Here is a 23,279-nt window from a genome sequence, read left to right as displayed (position 1 = left end):
CTAAAAGGCTAAATAGAGTTGCCTATCTACCTGTGGAATCAATATCTGCGCCAAAAGTACCAGGAACGAGGGGTAAACATGACAATCGATGAGGAAATGCATGGTTCCTTATGCATATTCGTATCTTTCGCTTCCTAGGTATGTTCAGAATACTCCAAGTCTCGGTTTCGTGGCGTGCTGAGAAGCGTCATGAAGGCGAATAGAGATGCCCGCATGGGCTTGTCTTTGAGGCCACATGTGCACAGTGGATTGAATGCCTAAAGTTCACAAAATAAATGACGAAGACTACAAAATTTGTATAATTATGCTTTTTATTAGACAACTTTAAACCCTTCATGTGTATAGAGACACAATTCGCCTTACCTACATGTACCTACTTAGGCAAACATGATAGTGTTTTGTGTGTACGGGATCCCGTGCATTGTTTGGGGCCGATTTTGAGCTGGCAAGATCTTTAATTACGATGCAAACAACATAAACGATCCATCCGGAGCCGTTCTTCCTCTTGATTTGAGGTAATTATACGCAGTACAACTCCAAGATGACCGAACCTTACTGAGAACTTAGCGATCATCGTGACGTAAAAAAAAATTGAGAAGAAGAAAAGAAAAAAACTACATGTCAGTATGATGAAGCAATAGAACATGAAGCTTTCAGTATTGATGCTGCTGCTGTCCAAGCTTAACCAGCATTGGATTTCCAAGTATCAGCCATGATGTCTTCTTTCAAACAGCGAGCAGAATAGTTCATACTAATAATGGATGTTGATGTAGATAGTACCTCACGATTCACGAATTATCGCGTCACGCCACGGTTTAGAGACCATCACGAACGCATCATGCCAACCCGGCGAGAGTCGCCGGACTCCTTCCCTGAGCACCTGACGGTGGCTGATGTGAAGCCCCCGACAAGAAGCAGGGAGCTGTGGACCTCACCATTGGAACCAACGACTACAAAACCTCCGAGAGAGTTCTTTAGGTGTATTAGGTGATGATAGATCTAGTAGACATGAGCAGATCTAGTAGATGTAGATAGATCTAGTAGATATAGGCAAATATAAAAGACATGTCGTCAGGAGGGACAGGTAGCCATCCAGACTTATGGTAGCCCTAAAGCCCTATATATGCAGTATATCTATTTTCATCTACTAGATAGAGTTATATCTACTAGATCTCTTACTTACATAAACTGTTTCACTTGGGTAATTGTTAGGATATGTTTATTGTTATAGCAGTTCTAGAAGAAAATGTCATAGGGATTTTAGACAATATGCCGACTTGTATTCAGTATAATCACGTTGAATCACGAGACAGCTGAAGGTGATGATGTCAATGTTTCGACCCATTTCCTCGAGGGGCAAGATAGAGATGGGGCAACCGGTCTAAATGGCCAAGCATCAACGAATCGAAGCCAAAATAAAGAAAAGAATTCAATAAGATGAAATTAAACGAAATGAAGCGAAATAAAATACAAAGGCCGTCAGCCCACTACCACATCAGCAAGGCTCGTATATGTACATGTACTTGCACGGTCTATCTACAACCATGGCCAACGCTAACATGGACGACTTGGGTTGCAGCTGAATTGGCGTCAGCAAGCCAGGTCAGAGTCTCTCTGCCCAGAATGGTCAGCGCAAAGCCTTTTTTAGTAACGAGATGAATCTTTAATTGGAGATGAAATATATGATGGGTCATCTCAAAGATTCGGGTGCAATTGTGAACGGTATCAAGGGAGCAGCTCCCTGTAGCGATTCGCAGCTTAGTCATGGTGGCAATCCTTGACCTCATCGACTTGACATGGACATGTCCCATCTTACACCGCCAACGGCTTCAATGAACATTACGTTTTAGACAAGCTGATGCTTTCAATTCATAGAAACAAAGCTCATTCATCACTACTTAATATCATCCCGCATTTTCTCTTAACCAGTCCCTCAGCCATGAAACAAGAAGTTATAGAACCGCCGCCTCCGAGGCGCAGCCTCCGCAACATCAAGAAGCAAGAATCCAACATCAACATCAACCTCAACACCAAAAACACAGCTCCATCCGTCAAGTCAGAATCCAAATCCAACACATCAGATCTACCCATATCCAAAATCCCCTTCTCTACGACTAAGCCCCTTCCTCCGCCAAAATCCCCAGACAAGGCCGCCATCCTCCAAGCCCGCAAGCTCAAATCATTCACAGCTCATTCTCAAACCTCTCCATTCCCAGGTTTTCGCCATCCCACGCCTCAGGAATGCTCATTAGCTCATCGTATCCTCGCATCTCTTCATGGCGAGCGTAAGCGCCGAGCAGAAGCCATCGTCGCTCCCAGTACGCGCGCCGGATGTGGGGATGCTCCCGTCGTTCTCGATGCTCTTGTTCGCACGATCTTGAGCCAGAACACATCAGATACAAATTCAACGCGCGCAAAGCTCGCCATGGATGAAACATACGAGGGCAGCGATAACTGGGAGGCCGTTGTCCAAGGAGGAACGGAAAAGCTGCAGCGAACAATCCGTTCCGGGGGCCTCAGCGTCGTCAAAAGCAAAGTCATCATGAACATCCTCCACCAGACAAAAGCCCGGTATGGGAGCTACTCCCTAGATCACCTCCTCCACGCCTCCAATGATTCCGCCATGCGTGAGCTCCTCTCCTTTCAAGGCGTGGGACCCAAGACGGCGAGCTGCGTTCTCTTGTTCTGTTTGCAACGGGATAGCTTCCCGGTGGACACTCACGTGTATCGCATAACGGGACTCTTGGGATGGAGACCGGCCACGGCAAACAGAGAGGAGGCACAGGCGCATTTGGAAGCAAGGGTGCCGGATGGAGACAAATACGGATTGCATATCCTGTTGGTCTACCACGGCAAAAAGTGTGCCGAGTGTCGCGCCGGAGGACGAAATGATGGTAAATGTGCTCTAAGGAAGGCATTTCGTCAAAAGGGAAAGGTAGACAGCGTAAAGGAGGAAGAAGACTAAATCATACATGTCATTAAATGCGTTTCTTCGATATTTGGCTCCTCTCTATATAAAGACGGTGCTATAACAGCAACCTATTTCGCTCCCACCTCGAATCGCCGGCTTATGTGCATATGCGGGTATTGTATCATACAAGAAAAACTCCAGCCGTCCAGCAGATGGAGACGCTCATCCAACGTGCTCCTCTCACGCCTCCCAATCCATTTCCACCATCCAATCCCACCCATCGCCGTCCCCAGCATCACCGCCCGCGTCTCCATTCTCCGCGAGCCCATCGCCCTCCATCCTGAGCTGTTCAATCCTCCCAGCCGCGATGCCATACGACACCTCCAGGCCTCCAAGCACCTGTCTCACGATCCACGTCAAATCATACATCTTGAGCGGCGGCGTCTCTCTCCCCTCGGCCGCATCTTTCCACCGATTCCGCAGCTCTTTGGCCTTCCACAGCGCATGATTGACATCCCCTCTCCCCAGCGCCTCAAACAGCGGATTGTCCTCCTCTTCCAACGTCTTGAGCACGTTATGATGATATGTATGCGCCGCCTGGCTTCTCGGCCCGCCACTCCCCCTAGGGACCGTAATGCCGAAGACGAAGAGGACAAACACCAGCGCCTGCTCGATGCGGACGTAGAACTCGTGAAAGTCGACCTTGAAGTTGACCTCTGCGTCTTGCGTCGAGAAGCCGTAGTCCTGCGGGGACAGCGCGCGCTGGTACGAGGACTCGAGGTCGATGTACTTCCACCGCAGGCGCTGGCACGCCTGCTCGAACCTGTGAAAGGCCTGCAGCGGCGACAGCGAGGCGGACGAGGCTGAGGGCAGGACGGCCGTCGGCTCGGAGCTTGGCTGTGTCGGCAAGGCTGAAACGGGGGGCATGGATTTCGAGCGGGTGTCGAAAGATCGTTCGTAGGGGCGTCTCCTGGCCGACGCCCACATGGACGCCCCGAGGCCGCTTGGATTCATGGCTGCGTGGGAAAAGTCGTGGATCGCGTGCGCAACTCGATTGCGGGGCAGACAAAACAAGATGGCAGCCCAGCTGCCTTTGTCAGGCGCAGTTTGCGCGCGGCAAAGCTGGAGGGGGAGGCGTCGTGACGTATCGTGTCTGATGCTGAAGGGAATAAGAGGTTGCAGGTAGTGAATACTTTTAGGGTACCGCGTTCGCCATTTTATCTTGGTGGGAAGTGGTCGCAAGCGAGGAGAGCTGCCTAGGTACCTAGAGGTTGGTCGAAGTGTGAAGTTTCGGTAACATGGATCCTTTGGTGGCTGGCTGGCTGAAGTGGCTTGTTGAGCCTCTCTCCCTACCTTGAATTATTAGAAAATAAGCAGCCACGGCGACAAGGGGGCATGGCGGATAAGAAATCAATTGTTATATTGCACTGAACGGTGGTGGATTTACCTAATAAATCCTCAACGGCGGCTATTTATTGATAATTGTTGTTGGGGAGCTGTCTGTAGTAGCGGTATTGCAATTAGTGGAGGAGTCGGTCGGTGATCGCAGCCTTGCGTATGGAGCATCAACCCGCGGTTGAGCATGAGCAAGCTCAACCAAATTCGTCGTATTGCCGTCTTTAGCGACTGATATCAAACGTCCTTCTCTTATATTTTCTAGTATTACTATGTGTGGTTTCTTTTAGATTTTCCAGGAAATAAGTACCTAGTATCTCCCTAGCCGATACTATTTCACGCCTCAAAACTATTCCAACGCCCTTTGGTTGAGATAAAACATAATGCTTATGCCTCTCTAAAGAACCACTGTGCTACAGAGATATTGCGGTTCATTTCCATTTCAAAACGTCATACTCTATCCTTTGCTACCAAATGGAACGGTAACTAACTGGCATATGGCGCCCTAATTGATGGTTATCATGATCCTCGTTGTGCTTGTAGGGTAAACAGGTCTGGCTAGTGCTGCTGAGACCGGAGCTGGAAGCCTCGCAAAGGTGCATCTACAAGCCAACGCATGCAGGGTCCAACCATCGGCGCCTCTTCTAGCTGTAATACTGTGCAGTACAATCGAGTACAAGGGCGCTCCAATCATGGCATGTTGGACAAAGGTCCTCCCCAGTCACGGAATTCGCCTTCGGACATGCATATGATCTGCAGAGTGGACACCCGATCTTGCGGCCGGAATCCTTCGTGACTGTCCGTCACGGCGCCGGCGACGCATCTGACCAAGAAATGACTTCGCCAAGGCACGAGGCAGAATCATATTGTACTGGACGAAACGTACAGAGTTGATCATGTATTGTTTAGGCCAGGAAGGATAAATAAAGCGGCGAACTCATCATTTCGCTGATGGCAACTTCTGCGGTTTTCTTCTCTTGACATCAACATCAACACCTGCATCACCACCAAGACAATTCCATGCAGGCTCACGCTATTATTGTCAAACGCCAATCAGCGCCCGATTGATACAATAAAAGCAATCATATCACAGCAACACTCCAGTTGAAAAAAAAAAAAAAGCACAGACTGTTTCAGTCTCCGGCATCTGCTATCCGTGGCAACGCACTTCCGCGCAGATCAGTACTACTCGTCCATATTAAATATGTCTGAAGGCGAGCTCGTCTACCACCATGCGTGTGGGCACTACCACCGCCGGATCTTGTCAGACCGCGATCGACACCGCCCAAGACGGGAGAACTGGAGCGCCATGAAGTTTTGGGACGAAGTGCTCTACAGCATCGGCGACTTTTACTACAAGGTGCGGAGAGGATAAGTTGAATGTTTTCCATCGATTCCATACTTTGCGGCGTTGCATAAGCGAGTAGTTCCTTTTCAGAGAGCGGGTTGATTACAGCACGGATGACTTGAGCACCATCCAAACTCGCATCTTGACCTACCTAGGCGAGAATAGAAAAAGAAAAACAAAAACAAAAAAGAAACAAAGAACACAGAACAAGCAGCGTGAATGAGCCCCCGGGGCAACTTGCAGGGCCGGATAGTCGGCTCCTAAACGGGCCGTATCCGAGCTCTGATGAATGTGCCGTGGCTCCGAGAAAGGGAGAGAGAGACGTTTGCACGAACCGCAAATCCGAAAGGGCAGTTCAGTTGAACGGGTAGCGCAGCTCCTCAGCCACTAACTACGGCACCGAGGTCCCGAAAAAGGCACTGGAAAAATACAACTGGATCGAGAGAGGAGCAGCGAAACAGAATGGCGAGAGAGAGAGGGGGAGAGGGAATAATGCGAGTGTCAGACGAGGGTGGGACCGGGGGCATGTTTGGTTTGGTTCCTGGACTAGCCGCTTTTTCGATGCGAAACAGCAACAGGTTGGAGAGAGAGGCTCGGCTGGAGGAGAGAGTGGAGGAGGCATCTTTTCTATACGGGATGGTACTCGTATGGTATGGAGGTTAGTTACAGTTGCGGCATGGGAGCAAGCACAGATGTTTTTTTTGCAACAATGGAGCAACATGTGCCAACAAGGCTGGCCAAGACAAGACAAGACGAGGCGAGCACGGCCTGTCGCATGTGAAGAGAGGCTCAGATGAGACTTTGCGGGCCCTTGACGCGTCGCCCGAGGGAAAAAGGGAGAGAGGGCTGTAATTGATACTACCAAGCAAATAAACCAAGCAAATGCCAAGTACCTCGTAATAGAGAATTCTCATTGTATTCGTGACAAGGAATGAAAGAAACATAGGTACTACCTAGCAGGTAGTGTCTCGACAGGCAAAAACCATGTGCCAAGCAAAGCACCAGGAGCCCCGAGAGCTTCATTTCCAAGCTCATTTGAACAGAGTCGCCCAGAAGATGCAAGGACCGCCCAAGTGAAGATCGTTCTGCGAGCAGTCAAATGTCACTTGATTGCTTCATTTCGCCCAGACGGGACCTGTAACGTGCCTCGCCTCGCCTCGCCTCGCATTGCATTGTCGTGCTGTACTGTATAGTAGGTACAAGTACGGAGTAGTCAGGGGAAAATACGCCGTGCTGGTGGATCGTCTCTCTTTAGTTGTATTCGAGAGCCCCCTTTCCGTATTTTCTCACCAGAGCGAGCTGGGGTCCCACACCTTTACACACCTGATGGCACACAGTGCAGGAATCCGGCTTCGAGAAGCCTCGTGTCGAGTTGCTGCTTAGCAGACGTGCAGTAATTAATGTGTGATCAATTGCTAAGGGATAACACGTGTGACAGTGGCGACTCGACATCTCATTCGCTCGCTCGCACCGTCCAACATCCAGCGCCAGGGGTCCTGTGACAGGGGATCTGGGGGTCGCGGGCCCCCTGAACGGAGCCGCCCATTGGCCCTGATCTCCCCAAGAACAAGCTTCAACGTTCCAATTCTCCTCAACTGCGCCTCCCAGTAGCGCAGCGCAGTTGCAAGTGGCTGCAGCAAATCACCTAATCAATCCATTGAATGGATCCGTTGACGGGCTTCAGGGCAAGGTACCAACTATAGGCGCTCGGGTACCTTGGCTAGCAGGGGCCTGGGGCGACAGGGGGGCCCCTGCTGCGAGACTTGGCCTGTCGCATCCAATTTCCCCTGCCCTGGGGATCCTCTTCGCTCTCCTGGCGCGACAACAAAACACTCGCCGCCTGCTCCATGGCGCCGTTTGGACGGACCAGATCTTCTTTTTTTTTTCGCATCTTTCTTTTGATTTTTGTAGCTAATTCATCATTTTTTGAGGGTGGCCGCCTCGTACAGTTGGCCTTTCAGACACTCTTTAGAAACAAGCAATCGTTCTGGTGCTTCACCAAACCAACCTTTTTACCATTCCAACCACTCCCTTGCTGCTCTTCAGCACTTCCAATCGTTAGAAACAACGCAAATATCGCAATCAAACCTCCAAGAATCGTCAAAATGAGCTTGTCCAAGCTCTCCGTCTCTATGCTCGCCCTGGCTGGCAGCGCCCTCTCCGCTGATCTGCCGTCCATTACCGCCAAGGTGAGCCACTTTCCACTTTTCCTTGTCCAGATCTTCAAACTCGCCAACGTCCAAGATCAACCGCTAATCGTCGATTGTCGATGCCAAAAAAATAGGGCTCCAAGTTCTTCTACCCCAACGGCACCCAGTTCTTCATCAAGGGTGTTGCGTACCAGCAGGATGTCGGCCAGGCCGGAACCACCACCTCTGGCAACTCGACCTTCATCGACCCTCTCTCCAACGAGGCCAACTGCAAGCGTGACATTCCTCTGCTCCAGCAGCTGGGCACCAACGTGATCCGTACCTACGCCATTGACGCCTCGGCCGATCACTCCGCCTGCATGAAGCTCCTCAACGATGCCGGCATCTACGTCTTCTCCGACCTGGGAGAGCCCGCCCTGTCCATCAACCGCGACACCCCCAGCTGGAACACCGACCTCTTCGCCCGTTACAAGGCCGTCGTCGACGAGATGTCCCAGTACCCCAACGTCATCGGCTACTTCGCCGGCAACGAGGTCAGCAACGCCAAGAACAACACGGGCGCCTCTGCCTACGTCAAGGCCGCCGTCCGCGACACAAAGGCCTACATCAAGTCCAAGAAGTACCGCTGGCAGGGCGTTGGCTACGCCGCCAACGACGACGTCGACATCCGCGCCGAGATTGCCGACTACTTCAACTGCGGCGAGCAGGACTCCGCCATCGACTTCTGGGGCTACAACATCTACTCTTGGTGTGGCCAGAGCTCCATGCAAAAGTCCGGATACGACGAGCAGACCACCTTCTTCTCCAACTACTCCGTCCCCGTCTTCTTCGCCGAGTACGGCTGCAACTTGCCCGATGGCGCTGCCAACCGTATCTTCCAGGAGACTGCTGCCCTGTACTCCGACACCATGACTGAGGTTTTCAGCGGTGGTATCGTCTACATGTTCTTTGAGGAGGCCAACGACTATGGTGAGTTTTGAAGTACTTGGATAATTGAATGTCACATGACTAACGCAATCCCAGGTCTCGTCTCCGTCAAGAACAACCAGGTTACCAAGCTCAAGGACTTCAGCGCTCTCCAGTCCCAGGTCACCAAGGCCGACCCCAAGGGTGTTGACTCCAGCGACTACAAGCCCACCAACAAGGCCGCCAGCTGCCCTGCTCTGACCGATGACTGGCAGGCCATCAACGACCTCCCCCCCACCCCTGACGCCGGCCTTTGCACCTGCATGCAGACCTCCCTGTCTTGCGTCCGCTCCGACGACCTCTCCTCTGACGACTTCGGTGACATCTTTGGCTTCATCTGCGGCAAGTCCCCCGCCGTCTGCGCCGGTATCAACGGCGATGCTTCCACTGGTGTCTACGGTGCCTACAGCATGTGCGACGACGGTGCCAAGCTTGACTACGTCCTCGACGCCTACTACAACTCCCAGAAGAAGGCCGCCAGCGCCTGCGACTTCAACGGCCAGGCCCAGGTCGTCAGCGGCAAGGCTGCTTCTTCTTGCTCTGCCGCTCTGGCCTCTGCCAGCGCCATCAACAAGGCTGCTGCCACCGCCACCTCCCCCGTCGGCTCCGGTTCCACCTCCACTGACGACGACAAGAGCGCTTCCACCAGCAAGAGCGCCGCTGTTGCCGGCCGCCCCAGTGCTCAGCTGATGAGCATTGGCGAGCTGTCCGTCGCCCTGTACATGGGTGTCGCCATGCTTGCCGGCGGTGCCATGATTGCCCTGTAAACAAAAAGGAGGCTTTGAAGTGGGGGATTGTGTGTATGTAGTAGATTTGGAGGTTTTATAGGAAAGTGAAATAATTATCGTCTTTTTTTTTCATGTATCTTTGGATCCAGGATTTGTATGGCCTCTCTCTTCTTTTTCTTGAGGGACTCGTCGTTTTCGGTTGATATACAAGGCATCATTGGTGTTGCGTGTCCGCGACTCTTTTTTTTATGGCTATTAGAACGGTAGCAGTATTGACTTTTACGATTCTACAATACTTAAGATTTTCTTCTTTTTTTAAATTCCTTTTTTTTAATCTTTTTGCTTCTTTTGAGCTTGTATATATTCGTTTTGAGATGCTCTTTCTTAGAGGGTGTCGTGATGTTCCAAAGAATTGAGAAATACGAGGCCAGTGTTTGTAGGAATGATTTGTGTCTGTGTATGTCACTGTGAACCTTGGTCTGTGAAAGTACTAATTGTTCAAATAATCGTGTCTGGATGTTCAGTTCAGTGGCGATTCCCGTAAAATGAACAGCGAAACCCATATGATGCAATCGTGTGGACCGGCAAGGCATCAAAGAGTCTTCGTGGCGCAGTTGGCTAGCGCGTCAGTCTCATATTGAAAAAGGCGATATGATCTAAACGATAGTTTGGGCCATCTGAAGGTCGTGAGTTCGAGCCTCACCGAGGACATTCTTTTTGGCGTTTTCCCTTTAATTGTTTGAAGGGGTTTTGGGGTTTGTGAGGTGGTTGTTTTGAGTTGTTGAAGGGTGAGCTTTTCTTTTTGTTGTATGTATGTTAGTTGAATGTGGGATGGATGCAGAGCTCAATGGGTGCTGTTTAGGCGAGACGAATTCGTGCAGAGTACACCAACTTCTCTGTAGAGGTATGTAACTTTAAAGAGATAGATAGTTGGTAACGGTATGATAAGAGAGACAATTGTAACAATGGCCCCATGCAAGACATGTTGTTTGATAAGGAACAAGTCAGCCCCCGCCCTGGAATGATAGGTTTGGATCAAAGGATCACGGCCCCGCTCCGGCTTCTTCTGGCATTGGATCTCAACGTCATCTCACTGGAATCATCATCATCAACACCTTGAATCCTACTGTTATACTCCCTTAATATCAAAATCAAGATTCATCATGACGGAATCCTCCAAGGCAATCCACGCAACACTCATCCACTCACTCTCTCCTGCTCAACTCCAAGTCATCCCCGACGCCCTCATCACCGTCTCCTCTTCCGGTACTATCCTCACTCTCCAGCCCAACGTCCCCCCATTGAACATCTCCAATATCCTCGCTGAGCAAAACATTGCGAATATTCCTCTCACTACACTCTCCCATGGCCAATTCCTCATCCCAGGCTTCGTCGACACGCACAACCACGCGCCGCAATGGATGCAGCGAGGCCTCGGCCAAGGAATGCACATCCTCGACTGGCTCGACGGCATAACTTTTCCCAACGAAGCCAAGTTTGAAGATGCGTCCTATGCGGAAAAAGTCTATGAAAAGCTCGTTCGGGGGATGCTCAGGCAGGGCGTCACGACGGCGTCGTACTATGGCTCTCTTCATGGGGAGGCAACTCGCGTGTTGGCATCTACTTGCTTGAGAGGAGGTCAGAGGGCTCTGATAGGGAAATGCAACATGGATCAAAACTCACCATCGTTTTACTGCGAGACTTCGGCTGAGGAGTCTATTTCTGCGACGAAAGCTTGTATTCAGCACATTCGAACTATTGATCCTGAGGGCTCTCTCGTTAAGCCTGTTCTGACGCCTCGTTTTGCAATATCTTGTACGGCACAGTTGCTTAAATCTTTGGGAGAAATGGCGCACGAAGATCCTTCTCTGGCGATTCAGACGCATTTCAACGAGGCTGCTCAGGAAATCAACGCCACGTTATCTCTCTTTCCGGAATTTAGCAACGAAGCTGACTTGTACTCGTCCTTTGGACTTCTCACGCCGCGAAGCATCCTTGCGCACTGCACCATCATGACGCCGTATGAGATCAACAAGCTGCAAGACTTGGGATGTGGCGTCGCTCATTGTCCTACTGCCAATATGACCGTTGGAGGAGGCTTCATGGCTGCTCCTGTCAAAGAGTTTCTTAGGAAGGGGATTAACGTCGGTCTAGGGACGGATTCGGGTGGTGGATATAGTTCGAGCATGTTGAATGCTATGAGGCATTCTCTCATCACTTCGTATGCGCGAGAGGCACTGTATCCTAAATTCGAGTCCGGGAAGGGTGAAAGCGTTAGCAAAGAAGGAGGCGGAGGAGAAACACTGAGCTTGGAAGAGGTGTTTTACATGGCTACCAAGGGAGGCGCCAAAGTCGTGGGTTTCGATCAACAGGTTGGTGGATTTGCTGTTGGGATGGAGTTTGACGCGTTGGTGATTGATATGCGGGATGGGCGGGAGGGGGTCAATGTACCGTTGGATGAGGAGAGTGATTCGGTGGAGAGGATGCTGGAGAAGTTTGTCATGACGGGGGATGATCGGAATATTGCGCAGGTGTATGTTAGAGGGAAGTTGGTTCATGGAGGGGATGCTTAGAGGAGTTGGGGAGATTTGGGGAGTTGAATTTTTACTGCTGTAGAGTGCTTTAGAGTCATGGTAATAGTGACAAACGGCACAGGATTGTGGCAAGTTTCGATTGCTGTAATACTGATCTCTTGGGTGGAAACGGAGTCTTTTGATATGGCTACTGCCCTAGACAAGCACGCGCTGCATCCAGAGATGGCACACGACGGGGAATTTCTGGATCAAGTCGAAGAATAGAGACAAGTTACAACATGACGGGCACTACCATCGGCTGAACTGGAGTGTGCTGTGATTTCATATTGTATTTCCATTTTCCTTCGCGCCCAATGTCTCCTGGAGATCTGTAGCCTCTCTTACTCCTAGAACGCTTCGATTCCCTCCTAGCAGCTACACAAGTGCTCATGTAATACCCGCCAACGACTTTCCACAGATGAATCCTCCCCGTACGAAAACCCAGTCCGATGAGAAAACACAGCCGACCGTCAATGTGGCCCTTCTCGCCTACTTACATCCAGTCAGTAAATATTCACCATGAAACAAAAAGCAGCACGTTGAACTTACCGCGCGTTCAAAACAAGACACCGCCTGACCACTTGAAAGAGCAGCACCGGGAACAACATAGACGATAAAGCATGAATGGGCTGGTCTTCCGCCAGTCTTGTACCAGCGCAAAGACCAACCCACTCATCATTCTCGGCGTCAGTTGAGCCGCAACCCCGACAAGCCATGTAGACGATAAAGCATGAGTGAGCCAGTCTTTTGCCAGTCTTGTACCGGCACAAAGACTGACTCACTCTGCATTCTCAGCATCAACTAAGCCGTAACCCCAACAGGCCATGTAGACGATAAAGCATGGATGGCACTGGTCTTTTGCCAATCTTTGTACCAGCACAAAGACCAGGCCATCCAAGTTTGATGGGCGTACCAACTACCGGCAAACATACACGATAAAGCATGAGTGAGCCAGTCTTTTGCCAGTCTTTGTACCAGCACAAAGACTAACTCACTCAGCATTCTCGGCATCAGCTGAGCTGTAACCCCAACAGGCTACGTAGACGACAAAGCATGAGTGAGCCTAGTTTTCTGCTCGTCTGGTACCAGCACGAAAACTAGGCCCACACTTGCTCGCCACAGGCCATCTCTACAGGCAGTTTTGCCACTGAGGAAGGGCGTGTCCGCAGTTGTAAGGGTGTGATGTTGGGAGGTTGGTTTGTATCAATCTGGGGTCGAGGTCAGCGGGTGGCAAGAGAGAGAGAAGAAGTCAAAGAAGGCCCACCTGTTTATAGCCATCGCCGTACTTCTCGCTGTTGAGAAGATGGTTGGAATGTTGATATGGGGATGTGGTTGGAAGAATTGATGGATGTGACCATGATGAGTGAAGATGGTGAAGAAGAAGAAGAAGAAGAGGGAGGAGGGGAAGGAAGGGAGAGAGAGAGAGAAGAAGGGAGACCCTTATTAATACATAATGAGAGAAGGCGTTGGGCTCAACTAGTGAGTGAATGAAAGGAGTTGGGGAAAACCTCATTGGCCCGGAGAGTTTTGTTTACATCAACAGTGGAGAAGTATGCAGGTTTGAACGCGTTTGCACTGCTAGTTCTTGCAGGAGATGGGATGATTATCCCACCATTACTGGTTGATAAGGGAGTTTGGAGCCTTGGAGAGAATTTCAGGGGTTGCTGCTCCAATGCCCCGTTATCTATTGCTGTGGCTACGTAAGAATGGGTCTGGTGGTGTGGAGAAGCAAACGAAAGAGTGAATGCTATTCTGCTTGCTGCCAGTGCGTCATAGTTTGATAGTACTATGTTGATTTATTGGGGGTGGGGAGAGAGGCGGTTGAATGACTTTAGACGAAGAGCAGCTACATGGCTTCAACTGACTGGAATTGTGTAACAAAGACTGCAAGTCCTCTGCGTGAAGAAATAGAAGAATAATGATGTAGAGGAATGCCTACTGTAGATGAAAGATTTAGAAAGACCAAACGATGTAGCTTGACAGCGTGGAGCTATCGGGCAATGCTCCACCGCGCAGACAGAGGCACTCAGGTCCTGCAAGGCTGGTCTTTAGTTCTTTCAAATGCTACCACTGCACCAGGGACCCAAAGACGGAACGCTCTCACTAGTTCGCAAGTCTAAGTCCTTCTGTGAGAAGCTCTATTCTCGAGCATTCTGGGACTTCAAGAAACAGTCTCTGGGGAGGTCAAAAAGAGACGCTTTGGCAACCGACATTATGAATCGAGCAACGAGATCGAGGTGAAATATGCAGGACAATCTCCGGGGGTTCTCTCCAAGAGATGTTAGAGGGTAATGCGCATTCCACGTTGAGGCTCTCGGAGGTTCAAAAGAGACGGTCAAAGTATGAAGCAGAAAAGACTTTTCAAGTGATCAAAGAGCCACGATAACTGGAATGCGGAAAGTAAGTCAAAGAAACCCCAAAATGGCTTTGTCTAAAAATTATCACGGACTCTTGAAGGACAAGTCTCATGGCTAACGTTTTATCGACAATTTGCCATCTACTGGTCATTACCCACTGCTCTTTAACAAAGAACTGTCAGCTGGCCTGGTCGCCCTCTGTCAGAGGCGTTTGCACCTCAAGCCCGATGGAGCCCAGTCAAGACGGCGGCCCATCGTTCCACGAAACAGATCAACTCTGGATAACATTGATAGGAGTTCGGCTACTCGTAGTTTATTTTCCCTCTAGGATATTTTGGGCCATACGTATTAATGAATAGAAAGCAACTTGTAAATATATGTATATAGATAAATGTAACAAACAGTTATGTTCTGAATTTGTCCACAATTTCATCGGTTCACTTCCAGATTCAGGCGCAATGAGCTTATTTAGCTAGAACTTGCGCCAAGCACTTGTTTGCTACTCTCTTGAGATATTTATTCTCGCATATGGCACAGGCATGATTGAGCTGGCTTATATCGGTACCCAAGGGGTTGTCTCTTCATATAAGTAGTATCTCAAGGCTATCTCTCCTAAGCCAGCCATCAATTATTCCCGACGTACTTCTCAAACGTCTACTAGACTCCTGCCTAGCTCTCTTTAAGCTCGCCATCCTTGCAATTTACGCTAAAACTCACTGCAACACGCTCTATACAACTATAAAGAACAGCAAAAAGGTCCATAATCCACAATAGAACCTCAAATGCTATGAAAACATTAACCCAAGTGCAGATGTTTGCATCTTGAGTCTTGCCAGCAGCCTGAAAAAATTGATACCACTGATCCAGTTGCGAAATGAGTGCGAGGTGAACTCCTAAAACAATGCCACATTTCAGACTGAAGAGAGCAAAATTCGCATAGAACATGTCCCTTTCTACTTCAACTTCTGAAATTCGTCTGCGCCAGCTGCAGAACTTGGGCCAAAGATACCAACCAAGTCCATTGTAGAGCGCTGTGATGGGGAAAACGGTAAATGCTATTATGGCATTGTATCGATGCACGATTTGGTGCTGACTGTTAAACTGGTGGATAAGTCCCCACAGCCAGATTTCGAAGTAGACATATCCGATGGCGAGGATGATTTTCACAGATAATTTAAGCAAAGCCAGTCTAGATGCAAGTTTTTGTCGACTCGCTCGTTGGTAGATTGCGCCCATAGCTATAGATGTCAAGGCGTTAGATCAGCTGGATTATAATATCGGGTGCAGGGGCAAAGCCCGTTAGAGATAAAGCGGCGGATAGAAACGAATGAGAAAGAGATAACTCAGCCGTAAGATGGGAAGAAATACCTTTGAAGTGGGTTGCTCCATGCTTTCAGAAATAGCCCCTAGAGTGGTTCGGATACAGAAATAGTAACAGGTGTAGAATGCCAAGTGTTGAGTGTTGACGATGAGACTTGGATAAAGAAAAGGAGTAGAAATGAAGTGGTATTTATATTTCCTTCTCTGCACCAAAATTGAGTGATTACAGTCCGGTCCTACAAGCCTAAGCTCCTTTGTTCAAACTCGTTGGTGTATGCCATGGAAATTCTGATCTAAACTTGGAGTATTGCGATGGGAGAACAAAGGACCTGGAACTTTTGCAGCAGGCAGCAGTCGGAGCACAAAGAATGACGGGACTACTTCCACATGTTCATTGGAGGACGTCGATGGTCATCTGATTGCTCATACTCGTATCATATTCTGTAGTTTGGGAAGTAGACACTATTGATATGCTTACACATCGCTGGGGCACCTCTCACCTACAATGATAGATAGGTACTTGATCTATGGCCTGGCGGTAGTTGGAGGATCGTCATAGACGATAGTGTTTTGCATTGTCCTCTCTCATTATCGTTCAGTGGCATCTACATGTGCTCGGTGATACGTGATACGCACTCTTGGGGGCAGCAGGCCGATTGCGGCATTCATCGTTTGGCTTTACCAACAAAGGTTCTATGCATCCAGTTTGATGTTCCTTCACTCGGATAGTTTACTAGATAGGCAGAGCCAAATATCAACTTGTATAACAGTAGCTTATCCAGTACATTAAGCGCCAATAGATCATTCTCAGCAGGCACCCTCCTTGCTATCTCGTCTGCTCATTCTTAACGTCCTTCGCTTCCAAATACGTCTCAATACCCCCCCTTAAGATTGTCTTTCGTTATTCCAAGCGTTTATTTCGACAGTTGTATGCGGCGGGCTTCTGTGGCCTTCTCAAAACCCCTCTCAGTATCCTCTTCTGTCTCTACCTGCCTCATTTCGGATTGCTCTCGGCCAAATTTCTTTCGGGGCATTGAAGACAATACCTTAAATAAGAATTGACAGGTGTTGAGGATTGTGGATAGAAGTAGAAATGCCGTAATAGCAATGCATGCAAAACAAAAGTTCACATTCATAGATTCATCGATGGTTTTGAGGTGCTCAATCCACGCGAAAAATCGACTAATGAGCAAAGTATCAAGGGATATATTTAAAAACCCTGAACTTAGATAGTCCACCTTTTCTGCAGCGGTCTCTTTTGGAGATTTGTTGAGATCAATTCGGAATTGTGAGTTTACTGACAGTCCCAACATGATAGCCTTGCCAAGAAATATAACAATGATGACAATGCAATCGACTTGATCCGCAACTCGATTTAGATGGCGAAAGCCGTTGACAAGGTAGATCATCCAGCCGCTGAGCGCCGCGAGGGCAAGCGCTATGCAAGCGCATAATCCAGTGGCGAGTCGGTCAAGGAGTAGTCTGGTAGGAAGTGATTCACACTCTTCCATTTTGACTGTTGAAAACCGTTGTGAGAGGAATTGTAGCAAAGCACGGGGCCGACACGGTTGAGACGTGTTGACAAGGTTATGGCCAGCAAAGGTAATGCGCAACAGCGAAGCAAGAGACGGCCGTGGCGGGATCTTTCCCTCCCAAAGAGATGTCAAGTAGTGGTGAAGAAGTTCAAAGCCAATCCGCGGCAGGCGTAGAGCGTTGAGTGCTGAAGGGGGGAGCTGGATCGAGAAACGCGTAGAGCGAAGCGGTATTTATGCTTCGTCCTTACCGCTAGGGAAGAGAGTCTCTGAAATTACCGGGTACATTTACGCGCAACCAGTCGGAAGTTCTTTGTTCGAATTTGTGCTCCGGAGCTGGGGTGATTCTGGCCTGGTTTGTCAAAGCTTCTAGGGGCGACGAAGGCAACAAAGAGGACAAAGACAAAGAATGCTATAAATACATCAATTTCATGTGTAACTGTAACAGCACGGTTACATAAACACAACTCGTGACTGTACTAATTCGCGCTTTGATCCTATAATGTAATATAACTGGATGGCCAATCCTAGGCAGCGTTCTCTAGATATGTACATATCTACCCTCCCGAGTCATTGATTGCTAGATGCTGATGGTCATCTGATCGCTCGTACATATGTTACCTCTAGAAGTCCAAAGGCAGCCTGTAGCAAGCGTGGAGCCTTGAGTGCTGAAAGGGGGGGAACTGGATCAAGACACTCGCAGAACGAAGCAGGATTTACGCTTTGTTCTGACCAATATGGAAGAGATCAACCGATCTTTATAATATAAACCTATAAGTCTTATCCTTAGAGACTTCATATTCTATCTAAGATTGTATCTTTTATAGCTATAAAGTTCTCCACCACAAAATCGAAACCTCGGAAAGAAAGCCACAGGAACATATGATAATGATATTCCATTGCTAGACGCAGGTTATAAACTTAAGCAGTAACAGCAGCAGGGATGTTGAGAGTGGTCTTTCCATCGACTGCATCCTTGACAACAGCCCATTGCGCCGGAGAGAAGAAGACCTTGGAGTCATCCTTGACGCTCTGAATAGTGCGAGATCCGTCAACCATATCCTTGACAACGGCCCATTGAGCAGGGCTGAAGAAGACCTAAAATCATTGATACCATTAGTAAATCCTTCGATCCTTGAAGATGCCTAGATGGTGTACATACCTTGCTTTCCTCCTTGACTTCGTTTTGTACCTCAGTTCGGCCTTCAACCATATCCTTCACAACAGACCACTGGGCAGGGGAAAAGTAGACTTTGGAGTCGTCCTTGACACCCTGGATAGTGCGGTTACCATCGACAATATCGCGAACAACGGACCACTGTTGCTCAGAGAATCCGTTCTCATCAACGCCCTCTTGGGCAAAGGCGTCGATGACGTTCTTAGCAGCAGACCACTGGGCGGGAGTGAAGGTAGCCATTGGTATGAGTTGAAGATGCGTGAGAAGTTTTAAGCAGAGTGTGCGTTTGAAGTTGTAGTGAAGTTGAGAATGTTGCTGGATGTGAGACTGGTGTTGGTTGTTGAGATGCTTCTTGAGTTCAAGACATCTGGCTGGCTATTTATGTTTGTCACTCTAGTCCCATGCCCCTTCTTTACATCAAAGACCAAGATAAGAATTGCCTTTATTGGTAGTAGTCTCTTCCTAGGTCTTCGCTTGTTACACAACGGCAGGGAAGGTTGTTGAGGCCGCATGACACTTACTTCAACGCTCGTATCCTAGACCAACTAGCAAGTTTGGGGGGCTGCATGAGAACAAGGTATGGGATTAGAATGATACCTTGCTATCATGTCTTGTATTAGCCAATAGAAACTTGCGTATCTCTCTGGATTTTCTCTGATGGCATAACACCCCCTCTCTAACCTTCAAAGCGGCAACAGCTATTGGAGGCGCAAAAACCACCACTAGTTTTCCCTTCTCGAGTGGTTCTTTGTTTTATCCTCACTTGCTAATAAAGAAGTTTCTACATTTTGTCTATATAACACAAAGGGACATAAGGACTCGGCACATTCGCCTTCAGTTGGCCAGTTTCGAACGGACAAGACTCCGTGCCGGTAGTTCAATTAGTGATCTGACATCTTTTGTCCCACCATCCTGGTGTGGATTGGTGCAGCCTGCTTTCCTATGCAGCAAGGGGCGGAAAGAATATAGAACTGCCGATCACATGCTAAAGACCGGCGGCGTTTTCTTTCCACCGCAGTGCAGTAGACGCAAACAAGGATTTGTTTTAGCTTATGGAGTATAACCCCAGTTATTACGCTTATTGCCCAAGTCTTGTGAGAAGTTGAGTCGGCACGTCGGCACGTCGGCCGTGTGACCGGCGTGCTTGAAGTTAGCGTAGGGCTTCGAGGCAGATGCCAGCAGCGAGCATCTTCGTAAATCGAAACTATTGCGATCAGGGCTTCCAAACGGTCTAGAATAACCTAGTGCCGCCTTTACGTCAGCCCGCTAGGTTAGTTAGCTAACTTATATCATGTTATGCAGTACGTTAGTTAGTAAATGGACAAGCTCTTCTTCTTACATTGCCTTACCACAACCTCGACTTACCTAGGTCGTCAAGGCTGATCTTTATTGATACGAAGACTGATGACATGTTTGTTATTGTGGCAAAGTATGATGAAATCAGATTCCTTCCTATGAATAACTGTATGCAAAGGTACAAGATCGTGCCACAAGCGAAAAGGCCGCTCAGTAGCGCTTACACTGAGGTGTACAAGTAGGAGTTGATGCAACTCATTCTGAGTCGTGCCGATCACTATAATGACCCTGCCAAGCCTACAATGCAAGAGGTCACCTATTGAAGGCGCCAAGGCGGAGATTATATATCTTTCCGAGATTCCATTGCTCGTGCGCTAAAACAGTACGTAGAAGAATAAGTCTCATATGTGTCGCTTGTACTCGTGGATGCTTTAGACGTAGCAACACACCGCCCGAAATAGGGGGGTTTAGCAAAGTCTGTTGCGAAACAAGTTTGCAAAGATACCAAATTGTTAACAAAGAAAATTCAAAGATTCTACCGGAGCACTTTTAATAAGAGAGTGACGCTACCTTAGGGTTAGGTAGTAGTTATCAGGAAAAACTAATTAAAGAGGCGAGTTAATAATATTACTCAACTAAGTTGATGACAATCACAGCAACGAATAAAACACTATCTTACCTTTTCACCGCCGCTTCCACCGCCATCCTTCTAACCGACCTTTGTCCTAGTTGCAGGGACATGTATTTAGTTTGCCACTAGTCTATGTAAGTAAGAAAGCTAAAGATCCTTGTTTAGTAAACTCGAGATAACTACGTTGGCAACATTATCATGCGGTGGAAAGAAAACACCGCCGATCTGCTACTATACTTTGTATGTGATCGGTGGCGTTGTATTCTTTTCACCCCTTGATTGTGTAAAGTCCAGTCCTATTTACCATTACAAGTTATAAAGTCATCATTATTCCTCTTTATAAACCTTCTATATTCGCGAGATTATCTAGCTTCCCAACGTTTTCTTTTCATCTTTTACACACAACTTGAAGAACGGACTCTAGCGCCTATCTGTTGCAATGGCCGAACCATCAGATATTATAACACTTCCACGGCCTTCGGTTACGAAATCTGATCGTAAGATACACATCTCGACCGCCTTTGACGTATTTGTGTCTAACTCAAACATATAGTCAAATATGCCGAGACTTTTGTTGTAGACTTGAGCTTGGACGATGGTAATGAAGGTACCCAAAGTCTAGTTGAAGTTATAAAAAAGTCAGCAACGGATGGCATTTTTCATCTTGTCAATCATGGGATCCCTATGGAATTGGTTAGCTCCATCATCTGTGGCTTGTCGACGTTATTTACTGACTTCCTTTTAGTTGGAGCTGCAGCGAGATGTTGCCTATACTTATTACGAAACGACGTCACTGGAGCAAAAGGACGCAGACACAACCAAAAATGAGAGTGGCTTCTTCGAAGGTTACAAGCTACGAACACCTGAAGAGTAAGTATATAGTAATTCGAGATGTAGGCAACAATAACTGACAATGGTATTAGAAAAGAGGGTGGTTTAGTACCAACGATTGAGGAGTACAACTACGATTATTACGCTACTGGCAAGGTACGACGCCCTCCAATTATGGAGAAGTATGAAGATAAGATTGGCGCAGTATACAAGGTTTGTTTACTTCTCACGAAGCTTCTCATTTCCGATGCTGATAAGTGATATGTAGCTCTACCACGAGTCCCTGATCCCAAAGGTGATGAGGCTTTTGTCCTTGACCTGCGGCAAAGAGCCCGATTACTTCTATAAAATGCACGATTCTAGTCAACCAAATTCTGAAATCGGCCATTATCTACGATATCGTGAGTAGAATGAAGTTGGTGGGCAGTTCGGATGGCGTGTAAACTGACTTCTTTGAACAGACACCAACTGGGAGAGAGACAATGATAAAAAACGGGCTTCTTACGCAGGTCACACAGATATAGGATCTGTAACCTTTCTATATTGCAATCCTATCGCCTGCCTCCAGGTATATAGCGTGGACGGTTGGCGCTATGTCCCATACGTGGAGAACAGCCTTATTGTCAATATCGGGGATTGTCTTGAATCTTTGACAGGAGGCAAATTTCCAGCCGCCCTTCATCGGTGTAAGTATAGCGCCAGATTTGTATGGCGGCACACACCAATCTAACCTTGGCGTTATAGTGGTCAAATTTCAGCCGGATCAGTACGATTATAACAGAATTGCGCTTGTGTATTTTGTTCACCCGCACGACAACATCATCCGCGAGCACCTCAGACTAGAGCAAGAACGCCGAAAGGCTCTAGAGGGGACAAATAAAATGAGCGGCCAGGAAGTCAATAGACTGATCATGGCCCTCTCCGCTGACAACGACGACGAATATGCCAAGATTGTTGACAGCAATACATGGCTTCGATCTAAATCTGGGGAATTAGTGGATGCGCCTGAAGAACTTGTCTTCGATTATGAAGCAAGAACAATTCGGCGAAGAGAAAACGCGGATGACGACTTTGTCAAAATCATCAGCGGAGCTGCCCCTGCCTCGAGCGTATCGGGAGCGAGTGCTGAGAGATTCTCTGAAGAGCAGTGGCGCACTATTAAGGCCATTGCCAGAGTAATAGCCAAAGAGAAAGTGACTTTTACTGATGAGGACTGGAAGAACGCCTTGGAGGCTGTTAACAATGGACTGAACGGAGGTGGTGTACAAGCAGTACAAGGGGTTCGTACACTCAATGACTCCCAAGTTGGCGTTTTGAAACTGGCATTGGGTGATCTTTTGGGTAATAATAGCACTGGCCCAACTGCTATTGCAGCTTAGTCTACTGAAAGCACCTAGTATCCATATACCTCTGACATATAGCGGCATGGGTTCCCTTCACCATTGCATAACCAATAATAAGATGTTATGGAACGTCATTGCATCTGATAAACTGTTCTAAGGAATTATAAGTAGAGGGTTCAGTACGCAGGACCTTTGTCTTCACATAATAAAATGTAACTCTAGATGGTCTGTGACTCTGTGTCGCGGAGTCGGATCAACGGTGTTGGCTTGCCATATTGAAATGAAGCGTCAGATGGCAGGCATAGAGCGGTGATTGTTGAGAACGATGACAAGTATCTATATATCGTCGTTGTTATAAACGAACCCAACGTTATCGGATTTGTTTACGCGGCGCTTAGTTGCAAGACAAAAAGCCTCTGTTGGCAGTCATCGGTGTAGGCTGAAGGTTTCTGTGGCTTCGAAGGAGATGGAATCAGTGCGACATCGAGGAGAGTCTTTGCTCAAAATTTCCTTTGATAGAAGAGGGTGTTAGCCTCACTTTGACGAGAACATAGGTGATCAAATGAGAGCAGGATGGCTTCACGGTCAGGACATGCCGCAAGCTTCCAGGCCTAGCGAGACTCGTAACGGAGCATCAGTTTCCCGGTATTATTTTATATCAACATATATTACATCTTAATACCCTGTATCCTTCTCGGTTGGCACTTTTGCTGTTTCTCTC

At 48.2% G+C, this 23,279-nt stretch overlaps 6 protein-coding genes across 6 annotated transcripts; 4 read left to right on the top strand and 2 right to left on the bottom strand.

Moving 5' to 3' along the window:
* Positions 1-1,939: 1,939 nt before the first annotated feature.
* On the top strand, positions 1,940-2,965 carry Triagg1_2133 (uncharacterized protein; the record flags this gene model as incomplete). The annotated part of the gene is made up of 1 exon (XM_062896281.1): positions 1,940-2,965. The coding sequence occupies one exon, from the start codon at positions 1,940-1,942 to the stop codon at positions 2,963-2,965; it is 1,026 nt and encodes a 341-aa protein (XP_062758989.1).
* Positions 2,966-3,151: 186 nt separating this feature from the next.
* On the bottom strand, positions 3,152-3,925 carry Triagg1_2132 (uncharacterized protein; the record flags this gene model as incomplete). The annotated part of the gene is made up of 1 exon (XM_062896280.1): positions 3,152-3,925. One exon carries the CDS (start codon positions 3,923-3,925, stop codon positions 3,152-3,154), a length of 774 nt encoding a protein of 257 aa, XP_062758988.1.
* A 3,834-nt stretch (positions 3,926-7,759) lies between these two features.
* Positions 7,760-9,537, top strand: Triagg1_2131 (CAZyme family GH72 and CBM43; the record flags this gene model as incomplete). The annotated part of the gene is made up of 3 exons (XM_062896279.1): positions 7,760-7,843; positions 7,939-8,773; positions 8,828-9,537. The coding sequence occupies 3 exons, from the start codon at positions 7,760-7,762 to the stop codon at positions 9,535-9,537; spliced, it is 1,629 nt and encodes a 542-aa protein (XP_062758987.1).
* Positions 9,538-10,661: 1,124 nt separating this feature from the next.
* Triagg1_2130 (uncharacterized protein) lies at positions 10,662-12,071 on the top strand (the record flags this gene model as incomplete). Its single annotated transcript, XM_062896278.1, has 1 exon — positions 10,662-12,071. One exon carries the CDS (start codon positions 10,662-10,664, stop codon positions 12,069-12,071), a length of 1,410 nt encoding a protein of 469 aa, XP_062758986.1.
* A 6,130-nt stretch (positions 12,072-18,201) lies between these two features.
* Positions 18,202-18,697, bottom strand: Triagg1_2129 (uncharacterized protein; the record flags this gene model as incomplete). Its single annotated transcript, XM_062896276.1, has 2 exons — positions 18,202-18,378; positions 18,443-18,697. 2 exons carry the CDS (start codon positions 18,695-18,697, stop codon positions 18,202-18,204), a joined length of 432 nt encoding a protein of 143 aa, XP_062758985.1.
* Positions 18,698-20,823: 2,126 nt separating this feature from the next.
* Positions 20,824-22,594, top strand: Triagg1_2128 (uncharacterized protein; the record flags this gene model as incomplete). The annotated part of the gene is made up of 7 exons (XM_062896275.1): positions 20,824-20,881; positions 20,938-21,077; positions 21,130-21,254; positions 21,308-21,428; positions 21,484-21,616; positions 21,677-21,901; positions 21,960-22,594. The coding sequence occupies 7 exons, from the start codon at positions 20,824-20,826 to the stop codon at positions 22,592-22,594; spliced, it is 1,437 nt and encodes a 478-aa protein (XP_062758984.1).
* Between the last annotated feature and the right edge of the window lie 685 nt (positions 22,595-23,279).

Source organism: Trichoderma aggressivum, assembly GCF_033847375.1.
Source record: "Trichoderma aggressivum f. europaeum strain CBS 100526 chromosome Unknown scaffold_005, whole genome shotgun sequence".
Taxonomy (NCBI): domain Eukaryota; kingdom Fungi; phylum Ascomycota; class Sordariomycetes; order Hypocreales; family Hypocreaceae; genus Trichoderma; species Trichoderma aggressivum.
The sequence above is the reverse complement of the archived record's forward strand: the minus strand, read 5'-3'. Positions and strand labels throughout refer to the sequence as shown.